The following is a 21,760-nucleotide window of genomic DNA, read 5'->3' as shown; positions in this document are numbered from 1 at the left end:
AGTTTTCATGGTGGAGAGGCTAAAGCACATAACATATCCAAAACCCAGAAATAGTTTTGGGAAATTCCATCCGATTGGAGAGATATTAAAATAATCCGATTGGAGAGATATTAAAATAATAAATATGTTTAATGGAATTCCTAAGTCTAAACTTAGGAAAATTAAAATATTAATGGGTATTTATATAAAACCGGGTGAGAAGGTTCTAAATGACAAGGATCAAGCCAATCTAATCTCGATCGTTGAAGACTCAACAAGAAAAGTATAAGAGGAGGCATGAAGGTCAGTTGGAAATACACTGGCAGATACTCAGTTTCTCAAGGAAAATTGATTCTCAAAGAAAAAGAGAATGATTTTTAGAGGGAGAGTTGCAGGGTGAAGGAAGAGGGGGGATTAGCAGCGGTCAGGGGAGTTCAAAATAAGTGACACAGGGACTCTGAGAGACAGTGCAGAAGGAGACGCGGGGATGATGCAGAGAGGGACCAGAGCAGCGTAGAGCCACGAAAAATGACACAGGGTTGACGCAGTAGAGAAAGGAATCTCTCCAAGGTGTCAGAAAGTCTCGGAGAAAAGTGTCAGGTGTTTTCTCCCAGTGTCTATGTAAATTTTTCTGTAAAAGCGATAGCTGCTGAAGATTAATAAAACCCTCCTCTGCTGCACCGTTTTTCCCGCATTGGGTTTTTCGGGGACAATTGTCCAAAAGTAACTGTGTTGATGTGATTGATTCTTGTGCATATATTTATTTTTGTATAATGGTGTGATAACTGCAGTAAAATTTATTTTAATATTTACTAAAGGGATTTCATAAACAACTTGTTGGGAATAATAAATAGGTGAAATAAATAAGTTACTGCAGTAATAGATTTTCTATTTAGAAAATTTCACATTGGGTTCAATTAGCAAAGGTTCAAAAGCCCCCAAAATGATGCACCTCTCACTACTTATCCTTGAGCTCCCCCTTCTCCATGTGGGCCCCATGCATCGACCCCACCTTGGTCTTTCTCCCTCCAAAAGTGTGAGTTTTCTCAAGGGGTGTGTATTCATCTTTTGGGTGGTCCCCACCATCCACTACAACTTCGATTTCCCTTTTTTTCCTATGTTGGGACCTTCCTTAGCCAATTTAATTAAGTGGGGTCCTCCTAACCCACTTCTCCTAAGCTAAGCACTCCCAAAACATCAAAATTGCCATGATTTAGCCAAAATTGCAAAACTGGTGTAGTTGTTGAGTGAAAATAATTAGAAGGGACATAACATAAGTAGCTGGGAGTATCCAAGAGGAAGGCATAAGGATTCAATGAAATAGAGCTTAATGTTACATGTCAAGTACCTTTTACTGGACTGTGCTGATATACATATATTTACCTACTTTTCCACCATTTCTAGTTATACATAAAGTAGAAGCACATTCATAATTCTCCAAATAATAAAAGTTGAATTCTTTTATTCATTAACTCTAAAATTCATACCAATGAAACTTGTTCAACAATATTTTATTATCATTTATGAATTTGCATTAGTTATTTTCCTGAATTGCACATGTTAGATTATTTCATCTATTTTGTTTGGTTGCATTTATTGCAGCTGTGGATTTTTTGACAGGATTTATCTTCATAATATGTAATATCCCCAATTTTGCGAGCATGCAAGTCACTAAGGAATTTTGCCCAATTTTAGTAATATTAATTAAAAAGGGGAAAATATTATTGGAGAAAGGTGGCTAGTGTTATTTCAATGGAGAATACCGGCAAATTTTATTTTATTAAAATGGCAGCAAAAGTAACTTAATGGAAAATGGACTCTGCCAAGAAAATAATATTAAAAAGGAGTCCAGAAACATGAGGAGAAATTATAAAAGGAGGATGGACTCATTTTGTGGATTATCTTTTGGTTGTTACACTTCATATTTCATCTTCTATTGGAGTTGTTTAGCAGAAGGGCCAGAGTGTTGTTTAGCACCAAGAATACCAAGAGGAATTCCACCCTCATTTCAAAGAACTTCGAGTGTCTCCCTAGTGAGGTAATTTGGGAGTCCAAATCCAGGCTTCCTTTCAACTTTCTTGCAGGAATTTGGCCAGCTATGCGCATTTCCTAGGCGCAAAAGGATTTGGTGAAGCAATGTATGTAGCAATAACAATGGGTTAGAGGATTCAGGGTTTTGCAAAGACATTTTCCCTCACTGGAGCTGGATTTTGGTGGCATTTTGCAGGGCAAAGTTTGAGGAGATATTTGGACAAAGTATATCTTTATTCTTTTTGTTGTGCACAGAGCTGATTTGCTAAAGCTTGCACAGGAGAGAGGAGCAGCAAATTCCAGGAGAGATTAGGGTTGGAGAAAAGGTCTATTTTCAGAGGAGAATTTGTGTGGATTTTGGGTGGGAATATTCAGCAGTTGTGAGAAGCAAATTTGAGCAGAGCATTTTCAGTAGTGTGCAGAGTCTACCTGGTAGAGAGCCATTTGCACTTTTTGAGGTCATCCCGGTTAGCCAGAATTGGGTCAAACCCTTTCTGGGTTTTGTTGGGATTGTGGTGTAGAGGTCGGTGTTAATTTTCGAAATTTTCTAAGCGATATAGAGGGCAGAAACCAAGTAGGGTGTATAGCTAGCCGAAGTACCACTTGCACCATTTTGGAGGGTTTATTCATCATCTAGATTCAGCCCAAACCATTTCTGGGTTTTGTGTGTTTTGGGAGAGGAATTCAGAGCTACATTTTCAGAGCATTCCGAGGAGTATTGAGCCCTAAGATCAACATTCCAGGTAGCAGCCAGTGGAAGATTATTTCTGGATAGTACACATCATTCCGTGACCATTTCTACCACTTGGTCCCGGGACATTTTTCTGGGTTCTGCTCAGCTTGCACAGCAAGCCCGGGTTATAAAATTTAAGCTCATTTTATGTACTATTTTATCATAAAATTTATAAAATGACTCAAATTGTGTTGCTGGACATTTTAGTGCTTTGATTGTTGTGTATGAGTTCAGTTTATTTATCGTTCCTAGTCCATTGCTTGGTATTAGCTGTTAAATTCCAATTATGAATATTACATAATAAGACTTAATTTCTGTTTCTCATACTGAAAAGTAAATATGGAATCTCAGCATTTCATTTTTCACCAAAGTAAACATGCAATGTTGTACACTATTCATATCATACTTCTAATAACTTTCAGTAAAAAAAATTGTATGTATAGAGTCTAGACTGATGATTTTTCCCATACTTCAAAAATGTTATAATGTCCGCATATTTTCCACACAATTTTAGTTTACATGTCTCCCATATCTCTTGTTCCCTATACCAATGATGTGACCCACCATCTTTGGTTTTTGAAATTCAGGTGTCCAAAAGGATATACATTACACATATCAAAGTGGCTATGGAGAATCATATAAACCGCAGTGCAAAATTATATGTTCTTTCATCATTTTCTGTCTCCCATAGGTCAACAATTTCAAGTAACAAGTTGGAACCCCGACATAAGCTGAAATTCTAAGCATCCTTAGATAATCACACAAGTCTCACACACACACACACACACACACACATATATTCTAATTTTAAGTACCATCTACTATTGTCAAAGAAAAGTCCTAACATAAAGAGGGTTGAAGCTTCAGGCAATGCACAAGGATAATTCCTGCAACATAACCTTTCAAGAAATACCTCTTGAACTGTCCGGCGACGGATGATTCTTACTCCTAAGCAGAATGGACGGGCATCATATGCTGAGAGTGATATTCTATTGGTTCCTTCACTGGTCAATGCTGTGATCTGAAAGCAACCAATACACAAAATAAATGAAATAGAGAATAACTCAAATTAAAAATCGACAAGAACCAATGATATTAAATACAACAGTGAATGCTTGTAGTTTGGACATGAATAAGTCATATAAGGCGCCTGTGGAAAACAGCTTATACAGAAGCACAATGCATAATTATAAATGAAAACATAGTAGCCAATAAAAACTTAAAAAGCACAGAAATCAGATCCTGTGAAAGAAACATTGCTGAGTAAACATAAAATAGCATTCTTATGGTAAATAGTAATATCCAAGCAATTATTCCATTTAGTTTCACTCCAAGGTACTACTACACAATAAAGGAAGCAAATAAATGATACAAATACACAAAGATACAAGCATGTACCATACAAAATTTATTTAACCTTGTTGATGCTACCATTAAGGACACTGGAGTCCAAGAAAAGTTACCAATCATATATAGTTCCATCCCTATCCCTGCAGCTATCAATGAGACTACCTAATAACATTCTTCTCTATCCTTGAAACCAATAGCCCCAGATATTATCTAGTTTTGTGCTTTTATTTTCCATACAAAATGCTTCCATTAGTTTCTATTAATATAAAATATGACACAGTTTACATAGCATTTTAATATTAAAAATTTTGGCCGCTAAGATAGGCGAACGCTATCACTTGCCACCAGCATGAGGAAATAAAAATCTCATTAGCTGTCTATCAGATCATAAAGAGTCGAAAAGGAAAAGTGAACATGGTGCTAAGTTGAATGAAACATGGAAATGGTTACAGATCTCTGAAATGGGTAGACCAGGTAAACTCGATCCCCCTAAATTTTAAAACCCCGGTATTTAAAAAATACACATAATATAAATGTCAAAGAATAAATATTTGTAAATAGTAGATTCTCTTGGAAATTTGAATATATTTATTATTGATAAAGAAAATTGGAATCATTCTAGACTTAATCTGTTATTGTTTTCCTGTCATTAGGAATCTGTGTGCTTCCTACCAGTCTCATACACATTTGAAGCACTTACATGGACCCAAAACACAACCTTGTTTGGGCCAAAATGAGACCTGTTTTAGCTGAAACATTTTGGAAACCCCGTCAAGCATTCCGGGGATGCAGGGGGGGTGGCGCATTTCCACATCCCCAATTTTCCACACGATGTTTTGACACATGTTTCAGGCCTTCAAACATGGCAGCTTACATTCCCTGTAAATTAGATGTGGTGCAAGCCAATAGGTCAGAAATTTAAATAGTGCCACTCGCAGACACATATATCAACACGACTAGAATGACAATCATTAGCTTGAACAATCATGCAGTAGCAGGGAGCAGTCTGGTGATAGGTGGATCTTGTTTTTATTTGGAAACCCTTCCCAATCCTAAATTGATGGCTTGGGCTTGTTACCACTAAAACAAGCAAGGGACCTAAAGGGGGTTCCTAAGAGGGCAACTGCTAGGTCAAGGGCAATGATGGAGGCCTAGCCCACTATCACCACAGCTAAGTCTACATGCTCTTTACAGACTTTCACCGACGGGAGGTGTCCCGATAGTGTAGGGATTGCTTTGTAAAGTAGATGTCAATAGGATAGGTGAGAAGTGACCCTAAAAACCCTTTCCCAAGGACGGAATTTGTTATGCTCTTAACCTGCAAAGCGATACCCAAACAGAGAATTTGCGAAGAAAGGATACCGAGAACACAAAATATGCGAAGAAAATATACCCAGAGCACAGAATAGCAATGATTTTATTATCCAGAGAGAAATGTTCACAGGGCTCTTCGAGGGGGCAACCTCCAATAGAGCAGAGCTCGATTACAAAACAAGACACAATACTCCTCGCAGGGAGTCTCTATCCTTTATATATGACTCATACATGCAATACCACGAGCCAATATCGTGGATTTTATTAATACCATCTATCTAATACTACCGCCCATTTACCATCTAACTAATACTTCCGCCCATTTGCAACTAACTGTGGTCCCGTCATTAATTGCGGGTTAACCACTTACAATTACTAATATGGGCTTTATTGACTCTTGACTATGACGTGATCCCATGACATAAATAAGGGGGTTAGGGTGGGACCCTAACATGCCCTCCCCCTTAAGACTAGCCTTGTCCTCAAGGCTGAAGCTGCGGAAACTGCTGAAGAATAGCGGCTGGTTCCCAAGTTGCATCTTCCGGCGAGGTGTCTTTCCATTTGACTAGGACCTCCTTAATCACGCGGCCACGCAGGTGCTTGTCTCGTGTGTCTAGAACCTGTTCAGGTTGAAGCCAGATTGATCCTTCTTCATCCAATTCAGGTAGACTGGTTTGAAGTCGGCAATTGTTCCCAATCACTTTCTTGAGGCACGATACATGGAAAACTGGGTGGATTTTTGCTGTAAGTGGCAAAGCCAGCTTGTAAGCCACTTCTCCAATGCGCTGAAGTACTTGATATGGTCCGTAGAATTTTGGAGAGAGCTTTTGACAGCCCTTGTCTTTGAGTGATGTTTGCTTATATGGTTGCAGCTTCAAAAAGCCCTGATCCCCTTCTTGAAATTGGCGCTCTGAGCGATGTTGGTCAGCCTGTTGCTTCATACGGTTCTGAGCTTGATGAAGATTCTCGCGCAAGTGGGCCAGCATGGTTGCACGGTGTTGTAAGAGTTGATCCACTGCTTGTACTTTGGAGCACCCCGTGAGATAAGTAGGGGACGGCGGAAGTTGTCCATAGACTGCTTCATAGGGAGTCACTTTGGTGGTGGCATGATAGTTGGTGTTATACCACCATTCCGCCAGAGGTAACCACTGTGCCCAAAGGTGTTGTTTTTCTGAAGTGAAACACCTAAGGTAGGTTTCTAGGCATTTGTTGACGGCTTCGGTTTGACCATCTGTTTGCGGATGATATGAAGTACTGAGTTTGAGTTGAGTGCCTTGTATTCTGAAGAGCTCCTGCCAAAAATTACTGGTGAAGATTGGGTCGCGGTCGGACACAATCGAAGTGGGCATGCCATGCAATTTGAAGATTTGATCCATGAAAGTTTGAGCAACCAAAGTAGGTGTGAATGGTTGGGGTAGAGCGCAGAAATGAGCATACTTCGATAGTCGGTCCACAACCACCATGATGACTGATTTGTTCCCAGACTTTGGAAGACCTGTAATGAAATCCATGGAGACCTCCATCCAAATTGACGCCGAAATGGGCAATGGTTGTAATGTGCCTGGTGTGTTGACGGTTTCCCCCTTGTGGCGTTGACAGACGTCACATTCTGCTACAAAAGTAAGGATGTCCTGTTTCATGCCGGTCCAAAAAAATGATCTTCTGGTGCGAGCGTATGTCCTCTGAAAGCCCGAATGTCCTGCAATGGGAGAGGAGTGCAATTCTGCCAAAATGCGACTTTTGAGGGTGGATCTTGGTGATATGACGACTCTGTCCATGTATCGAAGAATATCATTCTGCCACGAGTAGCCCTTGCTGGAATTAGGATCTGCCTGTAATTGAGAAATGAGTTGGGAGAGCTCAGGATGTGAAAACCATTCCCCGCGAGCCTCTTCAATCCAGTCTGGAATGGGGAGGGATATTGCGAGCAAAGTACGTTCCTCCTCAAATTGGCGTGACAATGCATCTGCTACCCTGTTGTCTTTCCCTTTCTTGTAAATGATCTCATAATCATAACCCAGCATTTTGGCTAACCATTTATTTTGTTGGGGGGAAGATAGGCGTTGCTCCAAAAAATATTTAAGACTGTGATGATCTGTGCGGATTTGGAAACGTCGCCCCAACAAGTAGGGTCGCCAGGTCTCAACTGCATGTAAGATGGCCATCATTTCCTTCTCATAGGTAGATTGGCCCAAGTTCTTCCCACTTAGTTGTTGGCTGGTGAAGGCCAATGGTCGCCCTTCCTGCATTAAGACTGCTCCAATACCTGTTCCCGAAGCATCAGATTCAATGACAAATGTTTTGGTGAAGTCCGGTAGGGCTAAGACCGGAGTGGAACACATGGCGGTTTTGAGAGCGGTAAATGCCTGTTGTGCTTCTTCGTTCCAGAAGAAGGAATTTTTCTTGAGAAGTTGCGTCAGGGGCTTCGCTATGCGGCCATAGTTGCGGACAAATTTACGATAATAGCCTGTGAGACCCAAAAATCCTCTCAAGCTTTTCAAGGTCTTAGGTTGAGGCCATTCTTGCATTGCCTGGATCTTTTTGGGATCAACCTTGACACCTTCACGGCCCACAATGTGGCCTAAATACTCAACTTCTTCCATGCCAAACGCACACTTAGACATTTTGACAAATAGTTTATGCTTGCTGAGCAGTTGCAAGAGGATATCTACATGCTTAAGATGTGCCGCCCAAGTGCCACTATAGATGAGGATGTCATCGAAGAAGACCAGGACAAATTTTCTGAGATATGGTCTGAGGAGGTGATTCATAAGGCTCTGAAAAGTAGAGGGGGCATTACAGAGGCCAAATGGCATGACCAAGAACTCATAATGGCCTTCATGAGTTCTGAAAGCTGTCTTGGGAATGTCAACTTCCTTCATGCGAATTTGGTGGTAGCCTGAGCGAAGATCCAATTTAGTGAAGAATTGAGCCCCATTGAGTTCGTCCAACAAATCGTCAACCACTGGGATGGGAAATTTATCTTTGATTGTTAACTTATTGAGGGCCCTGAACTCTGGACACATCCGCCACTCCCCATCTTTCTTGAGGACCATGACGACTGGAGATGAGTAAGGACTAATACTAGGACGAATGACACCTGCTTCCAACAATTCCTTGATGATTTTTTCTATTTCATTCTTTTGGGTGAACGGATGTCTGTATGGCCGCACATTTGGGCGTTGGGCCCCTGGGACCAATGTGATGCTATGATCATGTTCCCCTCGCGAGGGTGGAAGTTCATGAGGTTTTTCAAAGACCGTCTGATGTTTATTCAAAATCTGTTGCATCTCAGGATGAATTGGCGAAGACAGGGTATCTACTACCTGGATGGCATTAAATTGAGCTACTACTCCATGATGGCCCTTTTTTAACAATTTTTCCATACGATGCGAGCTTATGATAGAAGGGGCTCCCGCTTGTAGCCCACGGAGGGTATGTGTGTAGTCGTTCTGCTTAAAACTCATATATAACTCCTGGAAATCCATTGTGATTGGCCCAAGAGTGCGGAGCCATTCCGCACCTAGGACAATGTCGCAACCCCCCATGTGTATTGCAAACATGTGGGTTTTCAATTGATAATCCCCCATTTGAATTTTGACATTTTCACAGCGACCTTCACATTTCATTGTGCCTCCATCTGCAATCTGGACTTGGAAGTTAGAAACTGCTCGGACATAACAATGTGCTGCTTCAGCGATCTTTTGGTGGATGAAATTATGGGTACTTCCACTATCAATCAAAACTATTACTGGCCGATGTTTAAGAAAACCCCTGATTTTGAGAGTTTGAGGTGAAGAAATTCCTGCCAATGCATGTAGCGAAATCATTGGTTCATCAGATACCATCTCCTGTTGGTTATCTTCTTCGATCGCCTCTGGTTCCTCAAGTGGTAGATCTTCCTCGGTGGAGCTGGAGTCAGTGGCATCTATTTGAAAAAACTTGTGCTCTTTGCATTTATGACCCGGGGAATATTTTTCATCACAGTAGTAACATAGTCCTTGCTTCCTTCTTTCGGCCATTTCTGCAGGTGACACCTTTTGAATCTTAAGTGTTTGGGTCATACTGGGAGCCTGTGAGGGACGACCTTTAGCGGGAAAGTTGGGGCGGCTGGATTGAGCTGCTAATGCCCTTTCCACCTTACGGGCTACCTGGCAAGCCTCGTTCCATGTGGGGGGGTGGTGGAGTAGAACCTGAGCTTTGATGGCTTCTTTAAGACCGCTGATAAAGCATTCCATGTAGAATTCATCTGTGAGACCCTTAGTGCGGAAGGTTAAGGCTTCAAAAGCGGTAATATATTCATCAACTGTACCCGTCTGTCGGAGCTTAGTGAGACGCCCCAAAAAAGAGTCTTCCTGTTCAAAGCGATTTCGAAGAGCTTTGGTAAATTGGCCCCAACTCTTAAATTGTCCATTGCAACGCTGATACCATTCCTTCCATTGCCATCGTTCACTGTCCAAGTACATGGTGCCCACCATAAGCTTAGTCCCCTCATCTATGATATGATTCAATTGAAAATACTGCTCCATTTGTGCTAGCCATGCTGACGTGTGAGAACCGTCAAATTTATGCATATCCAACTTGGGAGGTCTCTGATTGGGTGGTGGATGGGTGTGCCAGACGTGAGGAGAGTGGCTAGACTCCCCCTCATGGTATTCATGACCCTTATACGCCTCCTCGTGGGCTGGCTCCTTGCCCTTGTCCTGTAGTAGGCATTCTAATCCTTTAAGATGATTTTCAATCCTTTCCACCGTAGAGTGGAGGGAGTGCACCTCTTCTTCTATTTTTTCTACCCTTTCATTGGCCATTGCTTGAGCGCGAGTTTCTACCATACACCCGTCTGACGAAATTTGGGACCGCTGAAAAAAAATTTTACTAAGAATTGAATGGTACCACCTTGCTTAGCTCGTCGTCCTGATTCTGATGGGCTAGGTCACCAATAAGCGCCTTGGAAGATCTCAGACTTTTTTTTTTTTTTGAAAACTCCTAACGGAGTTTTACTCCTTTCTGATCAATACTGCAGTCGCCAAATCCTCAAAATGTCAATGCCACCAAAAGTCCTACGAAAATTATATCCAGGTACAGGAACCCTTTCCCACTACTCCGATCTGGCGAATCTGGGAGATCTGAATGGTGGAACAACTGCTGCTGCTGATCTGGAATGTCCGATCTGGTGGATCTGAGAGATCTGAATGGTGGAACAACTGCTGCTGCTGATCTGGAATGTCCGATCTGGTGGATCTGAGAGATCTGAATGGTGGAACAACTGCTGCCGCTGATCTGGAATAGATGATGTGTGATCCCTCGAGAGAAAGGGAACTATGGTCTTGGGAAGTGTCAGGTGCTACAGATCGCAATATACATAAGGGTCTGGCAGTAGTACTCGGCCCAATGTTTCAGGGCTCTAACTAAGGAGGATCGACCGTACCCTTAGCCGTACAACCCGACTACCCTATCGTACGGGCGAGTAATCTCTCCGAGTGCTGTTCTCGGTGTACTGTAGCCACAAGACGGCCGAAGTTTTATCTATGGCGAGGTTTCAGGGGACCTAAGGGGCTTCCTATATACCCAGAGGGTACGTGGAAGACAGTCCGTGCGCGGTTCTTTCTAATGCGCTACTACTCGAAGGGGTACCCACAGGGGTTACAAGGGAGTCCAACAGACGTGACCACCTCTTATATTTCCTGCGTGCATGCCTCCCCAAATCCGCAGGTTTATGCGCTTAACGACAGATCCCGTGGTTTAAAGACGCCGGAACACGTCTCTAGCCTAAAAAAATTTTTGCTAAAATTTGGAGATCCCACCGAGCCCTGGAAAGTGCTCTGATACCACTTGTTATGCTCTTAACCTGCAAAGCGATACCCAAACAGAGAATTTGCGAAGAAAAGATACCGAGAACACAAAATATGCGAAGAAAATATACCCAGAGCACAGAATAGCAATGATTTTATTATCCAGAGAGAAATGTTCACAGGCCTCTTCGAGGGGGCAACCTCCAATAGAGCAGAGCTCGATTACAAAACAAGACACAATACTCCTCGCAAGGAGTCTCTATCCTTTATATATGACTCATACATGCAATACCACGAGCCAATATCGTGGATTTTATTAATACCATCTATCCTATGAAACCGGATTCGTCCTAACCCCTGGACGAATCCCGAATCGGACGAATCGGACATGATTCTGTCCTGACACGTGTCATATTTCCATGACTCGTCGTGTCATATCCGGGTACGTCGTGTCATGAGCGTGTCAGAAAAATTTGGAACGTGTCACGATTTTTGGAACGATTTTTGGTTTCGGATTCGTTTTTAGGGGTTTAAGTTCGCTGTTTTCATTCGCATTCACTGCTTCTGTATAGACCAACAAGACCACTGTTTCCAAATTGGAAGCTAATACTGATATACATCAATGACTCTGAGACTGGGAGTTGTGCAAAAGCTCTCTGGCAATGACTGTTTTGCTTTATCTTCTTCCTTTTCTTTCATATCAGTCACTGTCAGGCTTCAGCAAATGTTTGTTTCTTGAGCTGATCCCTGGTGGGTTTGCAGAAGCATTGAAGTTAGGTTCTCGTGCAAGTGGGTTCTAGACTTCTAGTGGTTGAGCCTCCAGGGTTTGATCTCCTAATGTTTCCTACTTCATCATTTTGCTACAGCTGTCCTATTAGTTTCATAACAGTGAGAAAATCAAACTTAAATCAACATAAAAACCCCTCACATCTGCAATGTGCATAAATCTAATATGACAGTGGCATAACCTTATTATAATTTTCACTGTTTGTTTCAAAGTGCTCCAGTACAGCTCAGAAAGTACTGAAAATTTTCTAATTATTTAGCACACTTGGCACAGGGAAATTTCATTAGTAACTCATTTATGTGACCAGTACCACTGACATTTATTTGAATTTTGTATGTACTATGCATGCTAATAGCTATAGATGAAGATCTATGTTTGAAATCAATAAATTTGTATCATTAATTAAAATTTGTGTAAGAAATATGCTAATAACTAATTTTTAAGATATATATATATATATATATATTTTAAATATATATATATATATATATATATATATATATATATTTTTTTTTAATAAAATAATATATAACGTGTCCTAACCGTGTCTTGTTCCGGGGTCAGCGTTTCCCGAATCCGACACCACGAATCCCGAATCCTACGTGTCCCGAATCCTCGTGTCAGGTGACTTAGCATCTATCTAATACTACCGCCCATTTACCATCTAACTAATACTTCCGCCCATTTGCAACTAACTGTGGTCCCGTCATTAATTGCGGGTTAACCACTTACAATTATTAATATGGGCTTTATTGACTCTTGACTATGACGTGATCCCATGACATAAATAAGGGGGTTAGGGTGGGACCCTAACAGAATTAAAAAAAATGGAATTTGCTTGCTCTTTAAGCAAGAAACTTGGTCCACCAGAGGTAATGGGTGAGGATTGGAGGGTTGAGGGAGAAAGAATAAGTTTATAAAGGAATTTCTCGATCCCTATAATCCTTGGAAACTTGGATTCCCAAATGGTCTTTGACAAATAGTCTTTACTGAGGAGTAGGACCACGCGGGGCCAAGTAGACCCAACACAGGTTCGGGAACGGAATGTAACAGCCAATGATGTTCCTATCCTAGACAAGGTGAGGGGAAAGGACCAAACAAGAATATTTACTTCAAAAGGTTGAATTGATCCTATTAGTGTCTAGCCTCGGGGACACCTAGGCAAGATTTGGTCCTAGATCTCGGGCTCGGGATTCCCAGAGATTCCACTGTAAAAATGGCCTCAAATTTGGAGGAGAGGGAGAGGACCAACCAACACAGTAGCTGAGAGGAGATCGAATTTTTTCCTTGGGCCAATTGTCGGGAAATTGATGCCCTAGGTGACCCAACGGGGCTAGACTTGCAGAAAAGGGTAAAAATGGTAAAAGGAAGGTTAAAATGATCACCCCTTTTAGGGACCAGTGCCTAATTCACTTGGGAATATGGAGTCAAAGATGATAATAAGTAAAAACTTGGTTTCTTGATTAAGGAGGCCCAGAAAGTCAACTTCACCCAATGTTGAGAGAAAGAAAAGAAAAGCGACCTTCAAGCATTTATACTTCAAAGCAAACAATGCAAGCTTATTGAGAAAAACAATCTCTAGGAAATTTCATTCATATAACATTGGCCCATACATTAAATTAGCTAAAACATGCTAAATTCCACATTTCAATAATGTAGCAACTAGCCCTAATTTTAGACGTATGCAGCAACAAGAATAATAACATCAAAATTTACTTACAACGTTATAGAGTATATCCAACCAGCATTTCATTCACAAGACAAAGCTCCAAGACAAGATAAATATCCCAAATCCATACATCAAAATTCATCCATCATCCAAACAATCCTCCAAGGAAATTTTGTGATGTTCTCTATAGATAGAGAGATCCAAAGTCAAGTGATGTTACAAATGAATGTATCTAACATCAATATATAGCCTCCTAATGAGTTTGAATTAGCCTATGGGCCCCTAAAGATAAAATAATGTTCAAATAATAAATCTTAATGGTGACAAACCCACCTTACTAGCTCATAATGTAAAAACAAGCCTCACAAGGGGCAAAATAATGATGTAATGCATGTCATAGAGCCCTCCAAAGCCTCAATAACATCCTAAAGTGCCATATTGAGCAATAAATTCCTTAGAATATGATGGACAAGGGGGTGACCCTTCGTTCTCCAAGTAGTAGACCTATGGCGCTCTTAGTGGGTCCGAGGGCACATCAATGACCCCATCGGACTCCATATGAATCGGAGATGTCTGTAGATCCTCTGCAATAGTCCAGGTGGTGGAATGACTGTTGTCATGACATCGTACAAGTGTTGGGTCACTTGCCAAGACTGTGGGGCTCCTGTGGGGGCCTGTTGGGCGTGGTGTACCAATCATGTCACCATCGTCCCAAAAGTGGATCGCTAGTAGTCTCTGAACATCCCTAAAGATCTGTGGAGTGTTTTCTACTATCTTGGAGGCCCATGGCTCTCTATGCACACCCTACATGTGCCAATATGGACCTCTGGGAATTAGGATCCCATACAGGGAAGCCAAACCCAAATCAAAACCACCTACAATCCTGCATAACATCCAATGCATCTCCTAGGCTTCTAGTACAATCAGTCGTTAAAATAATAGAGTAAAGGAGCTTACAAACCATGGATAACAACGTGGGCACTTCATAATGGCATGCCCTTCCGTAGTGAGCTTTGGCATGCGCTGGTGTCTCCAAACTCCAAAGGGGGTTAGCCAAGGACCTTATTAGGTGGTTTCAGCCCTTAGAGAGGATAGTATGTCCAAGGTACATCCTTCTAATGGGGGTGGCAAGTGACAAATAGGTGAGATGGAATAGGGAATGAGAAGGGAAACCCTAGGCCACATAATGGGGCATAGGGGTACCTAGACAAGGGGAAGCCCACACCTAGGTATATAATGTATAGGAAGGAGCAGTCGTGGTACATGAGGTGCCCTGACCTTGATTTTTCCACCCTTCTTAATATGCCCTTTACCTTTTATGAATTTTCTTTAATTAATTGCTCAGGGCTGAAAGGACAACAGCATGATGTGTATAATATAGCAGTGATTACCCTTTTTGAGGTAGAGCAATTCATTGCCCTCCAGGGTTTGGAACAATCATGGGTTCTTGAATGATAGAGGAGGCTCATCTTGGACCTATGGAACCAAGGTGATGGCCATGGATGGGGTAGAGCTCATGTGTCGACTTTTGCCCACGAGTTAATTATTTTTGTCCTGACCATCTTTCGCATTTTGTGGTACAATTCCCTATTAAATGTGGCCATTTATGCTTTTCACTTTTTCTTTTAATTACTTCAACCTTTGGGGCATCATTCTAGGCCTGACCCAAGTTTGGGGCAAGGGGATAGGGAGGCTAGCCCTGTGTGGACCTAGAATGGGAATGTGGACCCAGGTGGGAGAAAAGATGAATGGGGGTATAGTGAGTGGAAAGGGAATGATATGTGCAGACAAAGGAGCGGCACCACACACCCAAAATCGAGGTTTCCAAGTAGTACCACCCTAGAACCAAATGGTCAATAGAGGAGATCCCACAGGACTAAGATCCAAGGGTAACAATCAAAAGAGATCAAGGGGATAGGAGCACAAAATAAGCCCACTCTTTCCGCCAAATCCCCCCATCAATCCATACCCAGAAGTATCCATGATAAGTAAACGCAATACTCAATTATTAAATGACAAGACATACCTTTAGATTCGGGAGGCCCACCTTCAAACATACGATCAATACAGGTGGGATGAAGGACCACATCGCTGGCTCAGGTGGCAGAGAAATGGCACAACAAGCTAGTAGGAGGCATCAAGGGGCTGTTGGTTGCTGGCTGAGGCTCATCATGGATAGAAATTTCTCCTAGGGATGTCACCCACAAGGTGTTGGGTAGCATCTGCTCCAACTGGGACATGATCTCTTGTAGAAGTGGCTGAGGCTGCTTGAACGTGAGGTCACGAGAACTCCAGCAATCTCTTTGTCACCGTAGACCGGTTGTTTGCACATGTCAAAGATCAAAGCCATGGGATATCACATTTTTCACGTTGTCTCATGATCACCCATGCTTAATGTTAGCCTATAAACTAATAAAATATGCAAAAAAATTATTGTTTAGCATAAATACAATCTAATCTATCATGATAAACATCATATGCAGTTAGTTCTAATGCAAAAATCATCATGCAATGCATCCTACCCTAAAATGCATGTGACGAAGCTATTGGTAAGTGTAATCATAAAGCCAGTGCAACCAACACATCATCATATCACTATACATATGCCTGCCAGTATGACTACTCATGTAGCAAATCCCAAAGCAAATGGAAACCCAAACACATGGAGGATGTTGTGGGCGGGGGGTGGGAGAATATGATGCCCACACATGGATAATTATGTGAGAAGAGGTGAGAGAAGGATGTGATCTAGTCCGTGAGATCTTCTCTTGCAACCAAAATATAGAGATGTCAACAACCAAGCTCATAAACTTTTGATGGATGGCAACCTCTAGCATATCACTTCCACCATTGTCCTTATTATTTACGTCATGGCTTATGGCCTTTATTGGGTTATGATTAGTGGGAAAGGGAGGCCAACAAGATGGAGGAACACCAGTAGGTTGCACATGATGATTACACTGGAGAGGGGAGACTATGGAGTGATCAAAACCCTAAGGGTGCGTCCAAGGATGAAAAGTATAATCGACAAAGGGCTTTTCCTTGACACTATACTCAGGCGAGGGGAAGGGCTCACAGTTACTTGACATCATATGACCAAGGGTGAGGAAATCACTTGACGAAGACTCAAGATGATGACCAATAGGAAAAAGGGAGAAAGAAATATTGCATTCAACGGGTTGTGCTTTCCAAACATCATAATCTAAAGGCTCAAGTTATTTGAACATAGAATCATACTCAAAAGAAGTGGAAGCCCTATCAATGTACTTAGTAAATAATATTAGGTCTCTTCTAAAAGGAAAATGATCACTTCCAACTACTCCTCTTTATGCAAAGGAAAATGAAGATTCTCCTTCCCAAGGGTATCAATGGGTATGTTATCATAAGTAATGCCTGAGGAGGAAGGAAGATCAATCTCATCCTCATCCTCCTTGTTAGTGTCGTAAACGGGAGCACAAACAGATTGAGGACCAACAATTTCCCATTTCTACTATTCAATGTGGAAATAATCTTCAATGCCATATTCCAAGGGGCTAATGGGATCATCTCTCTCAAGGTTCTCAAAAGAGGTTTCATCAGGAGTAATATCCTTGAGAAAGGTAAGGTTGGTCTCAACTTCACTTTCCATGGACTCATCCTTCCCAACACGTGTTCTCAAAATCATTCTTTTTGTCATGTGGACCCAAGGAGGACTCATCTTCCTATTCATCACTTAGATTATCAAAGGCTTGATGATGCTCGATGAAGCCTTCCTCTTGAACGCTCAATCCAAGGCATACTTGAAAATGCCTAAGAAAGCCATCAATGAACACCTCAATAGATGAGATGCTCCTAGGTTTGTGATTTTGCAACCATGAGTTATGACCATAGAGAGAACTAAAGAATAACAACATAAGGACATCCTGGTGGACCACTTTCTCCTTTGAAGTATGTGCATTAAATCTTTCCACATGGTCAATTGCAGAGCTTGGGTCACCATCAAACACGGGCATCCCACGTAGCATCCTTCCCGCAACATGATTAGGATGTCCAGGGATGCTAGCAATGTCCAAAGCGGGAAATTTATGAAAGAATGATAGCCTATTTGAGGTATACATGAAACATATGTAGGAGTCGCCAGGGTGAAATTAAAGATGCCTAGAAAATGCTTGCTTCACCCTACAAGCATCGACCTTAAAGTTCAATGAAGAACTATGGCTTCATTCTTCCAATGGAGTCACCAATAATGATATGTCGATATGTCGTAACAGGAGCAAAACACACATCTCATCCCCAGCATCAATGCCAAAAATGTTACCACTCAAACCAGCAAGGGACCTAAAGGGGGTTCCTGAGAGGGCAACTGCTAGGTCAAGGGAAACGATGGAGGCTTAGCCCACTGTCACCATAGCTAAGTCTCCCTGCTCTTTACAGACTTTCATAGATGGGAAGTGTCTTGGTAGTGTAGGGATCACTTTGTAAAGTAGATGCCAACTGCATAGGTGAGAGGTGACCCTGAAAACCCTTTCCCAAGCATGGAATAAAAAATAATAAAAAATGGAACTTGCTTTTTGTTTAAGCAAGGGACTTGATCGATCAAGGGTAAGGAGTGAGGATTGGAGGGTTGAGGGAGAAAGAATAAGCTTATAAAGGAATTTCTCAATCCCTAAAGTCCTTAAAAACTTGGATTTCCAAACAGTCTTTGACAAATAGTCTTTATTAAGAAGTGGGACCACACGAGCCCAAGTGGACCCAGCCTAGGTTCGGGTATGGAATGTAATAGCCAATGATGTTCCTATCCTGGACATTGATCCATCTTCTATTGAATAGTGTGGGCCCCGATAGAAAGAGTATTGATCCATGAAGAAACACCTGTCCAATGCTCACCTTTATGGACCCTACCCAAACCTCTGCAACTCTGGGGTTAAGAGCTTAATGTGCCCCCACCTCTCTCCTCGAGGTATAGCTGCATACAATATGAATTTATCCACCAACTTGGAAGACAAATTGTCGATCTCCATCAAAGTTGTTGCATGCTCTTGCTTCTCCTTCTTGTACTTTGTCCTCTTCGGACATTATGTACTGTAGTGACCAAACTCACCACATCTGAAGCACTTGATCTTCGATACATCCTTCTTTTTCTTTTCTCCTCTATATGAACCTTGTCCCTGATTGGGACCTTTCTTTGCCTTCCCTTTTTCTGCCACCTGCACTGAAAAATTGAACATTTGTCGAGCGATTCACACTACCTACATGGACCTTTGTGCAGACCTAGAAGAAATTTGCTCAAACTCCCTCTGAACTGCAAAATTTCTCCCTCTTCGTCTCTGAGCCATTGATCTATCAAACTCGCTCTGATACCATGTGAAATTTTCCTTATATTCGAGCAATTGGAAATTTATTCTTCTAACTAATTAATTATGTAGTTTATTTGCTATAGCAAAAAACGAATAAATCACACTGCAATTCTTCACAAATAAAAGGCATTGCAGAAAATATACAGGAACTGACAAATATAGAGCGCACACACAATAAAACTGACATCGTTATTTTTGGACAAATGTCCACAGAAAAACCCAATTTGGGAAAACCAATGCAGCAGATGAAGATTTTATTATTAATTCTTCAATAGCAAATCTGAGAATATCGGCAAAACCTCTGAAAGAATTTTCTCTCTCTCCACAAGCAATCCTGCCCCACAATCAACTCTCAAACTACCTCTACGTCTACTACTACGCAGGCTGAAACTTGCACTGCCTAGAATCGCTACAATCTGTTGTTGTTGAGTGTCTCTGCCACTGAGAAAGATTTGTTGACCCTCTAGAAGAACTCCATCAGCACCCAACTCCTTAATCGATCTCTCCTTTGGCTAGATCAAATTACCTCTCTGAACCACTACACAAGCCCCTGCAAAGCCTCCTGTGGATAACTTTGACCTCCCTTTGTTGACTCTTTTGGCACTAAAAAACTCCTTTGGAATCCTGCTATTGATCTCCTTCTCACCTCTACTTCCATCTGGTTCGAACTCTTTTCCCAACTTGACCTCTGCAACTGAGTAGCTCAATCTACCAAGGAAACTCGTTGCTCTAGTGTGTTCTCCATCTACCCATCGAGTTGCTCTTATATTCTCTCATTGGTGAACCAAAAACCATTATTAGATCCCCATCAATGGCTAAAATCGTCTTGAACTCCATCTGTTTGAGTTTCTAGAGAATTCTCACTTTTCTCAATTAATTGCTCTTAATTAATCACTTTTCCTACATTATGGATCACAAAAGTCTTAGGCTTAGGAAATATTTAATTATTGATCAACTTAATTAAACCATCTCTAGGTGTTTTCTCCTGAAATGTTTCTAGGTTTTGGAAATCTAGTGTTCCTCAGCCTCTTTGACCAAAGTCGGGACTATAACACTTGTTTGATGCTACAAAACTAACACAATGCTTGTTGGGTGATGCAAGCATCTCTCAAGGCATCTTTGAATTCACCCTGAAGACTCCTAAATGATTGATATGTGTAACCTAATAGGATGTCTTACCTTGATAAAATCCCTGACTTGGACATTGCTAACATTCCTGGGTACCCAAACCATGTCACTTTACGCACAATACACAGGGTGCACAAATTTGATGGTGATCCATCTTCTGTTATTGATCATGTGACAAGGTTTGCTACATATACCACAAAAGTTGATTTGGTTCATCATAATGTGCTCATAATGGTGTTCATAAGGTCCCTTCAAGGTCATGAGTCATGGTTGTATAATTGCAAGCCTAGGAGTATTTCATCAATTGAAGCATTCTTTCATAACTTTCTGGATAATTATCAAACTTGGGATATTGATTTTCAAAACGAAGCCTTCATTGAACATATCGAGGATCATGAGGAAGAAAATCATCCATTTCTAGATCATTGATGAAGACATTATGGGAGATCTTGAATGGAAGCAAGACAAGGAGTTTGATGAAGAAGGTTCCTTACAAAGTAAAATTGAAGATGGCCCCATCTTTTTCAAGCAAATTATCTCTGAAATTGTACATATCAAAGACCTTCAAAAAGACGACCCCATTAACCCCTTGGACATTAGTGATTTCTTGCATATTGAATAAGGAAAGTCGGAGATCATAGGCCGTAATTTCGACAAAGATCCTATCTATGAACCAATGAAGAAGGGGAATTTGTGGAAAGTGAAGTTGAGGCTAGCCCTATTTCTATCAAGGATATTATTCTCAATGATACACCTTTTGAGCCCCTTGAAGAGCAAGGTGATCTCACGGCTCCTTTGTGAATTGACATTGAAGACTACTTGCATGTTGTATAAGGGAAATGGGAGATTATTAGATACCACTTTGACAATGACCCATTTATGATGTTGATGATGAAATTGATAAGTATCTTGATTTGCCTTGTATTCCATGTCATTACGAAATAATGATCACATTTGAAAAATTCTTGGAACTTAGTATTAAAAATGATGAACACATGGTGGTCTCCCCTTTTCAACATGATCCTTACAATAGGAAACCTAATTGGTGTAATTCCCCTTGCCTGCCTTATTTTCCCTCCTATCCTTCTCGGCCACAGCATGACAATATAAAGGGGAACTTCATGAATAAGAGAACCTTTGAGAAAAAATTATGGGGTTTGATCATTGATTTCTTCATATTCTTGATTAACGGAAAGACCCGATGGTGCAGGCCTAACTCATGTTCCCCTCCTTTGTCCATTGTTCCTTTACATGATTCATGGTCATTTTATTTTCCAACCTCCCACCCTTGTGACCTTGCATATGAGTGTCATGATTGTCATGTTTGCTTTCAAATGTATATGATAATTGATCATAGGGATTGGGAATATGATCTTTGATCTAATGATACGTTGGTTGAATTGGTTGTATGATTATACTTATCATTTGCATAATGTAGCATGCATGTTAGAGTAGGATGCATTGCATATTGATTTTGCATAGTTATTATCATCATAACATGTTCTCATGCTAGAATAGGTGCATTTAGATTAGATTTGCATCATAGAATAGATTTTCTTTTTGCATGGTTTCCATTATTTAATGAAAACATGGGCGATAAAAGTACACCCAGGACACATCCTTCCAACATTGTTTGTGATG

General features: G+C 41.2%; 1 protein-coding gene across 4 annotated transcripts in view; it reads right to left on the bottom strand.

Annotated features, from left to right (window-relative positions):
• LOC149168737 (E3 SUMO-protein ligase SIZ1-like) overlaps positions 1 to 21,760 on the bottom strand; it is a 415,166-nt gene that overhangs the window by 97,214 nt on the left and 296,192 nt on the right. For all 4 annotated transcript variants that reach the window (XM_089428401.1, XM_089428402.1, XM_089428403.1 and 1 more), the window contains exon 11: positions 3,657 to 3,764. In XM_089428401.1, coding sequence (XP_089284527.1) covers positions 3,657 to 3,764 — 108 coding nt within the window. The remainder of the gene's footprint in view (positions 1 to 3,656; positions 3,765 to 21,760) is intronic.

Source organism: Pinus tabuliformis, chromosome 4_2 (genome assembly GCF_031772625.1).
Source record: "Pinus tabuliformis cultivar Carrire ecotype Pingquan chromosome 4_2, CPIR1, whole genome shotgun sequence".
In the NCBI taxonomy this organism is placed as follows: domain Eukaryota; kingdom Viridiplantae; phylum Streptophyta; class Pinopsida; order Pinales; family Pinaceae; genus Pinus; species Pinus tabuliformis.
Note: the sequence above shows the minus strand (reverse complement) of the source record. Positions and strands in the feature narration are given on the sequence as shown.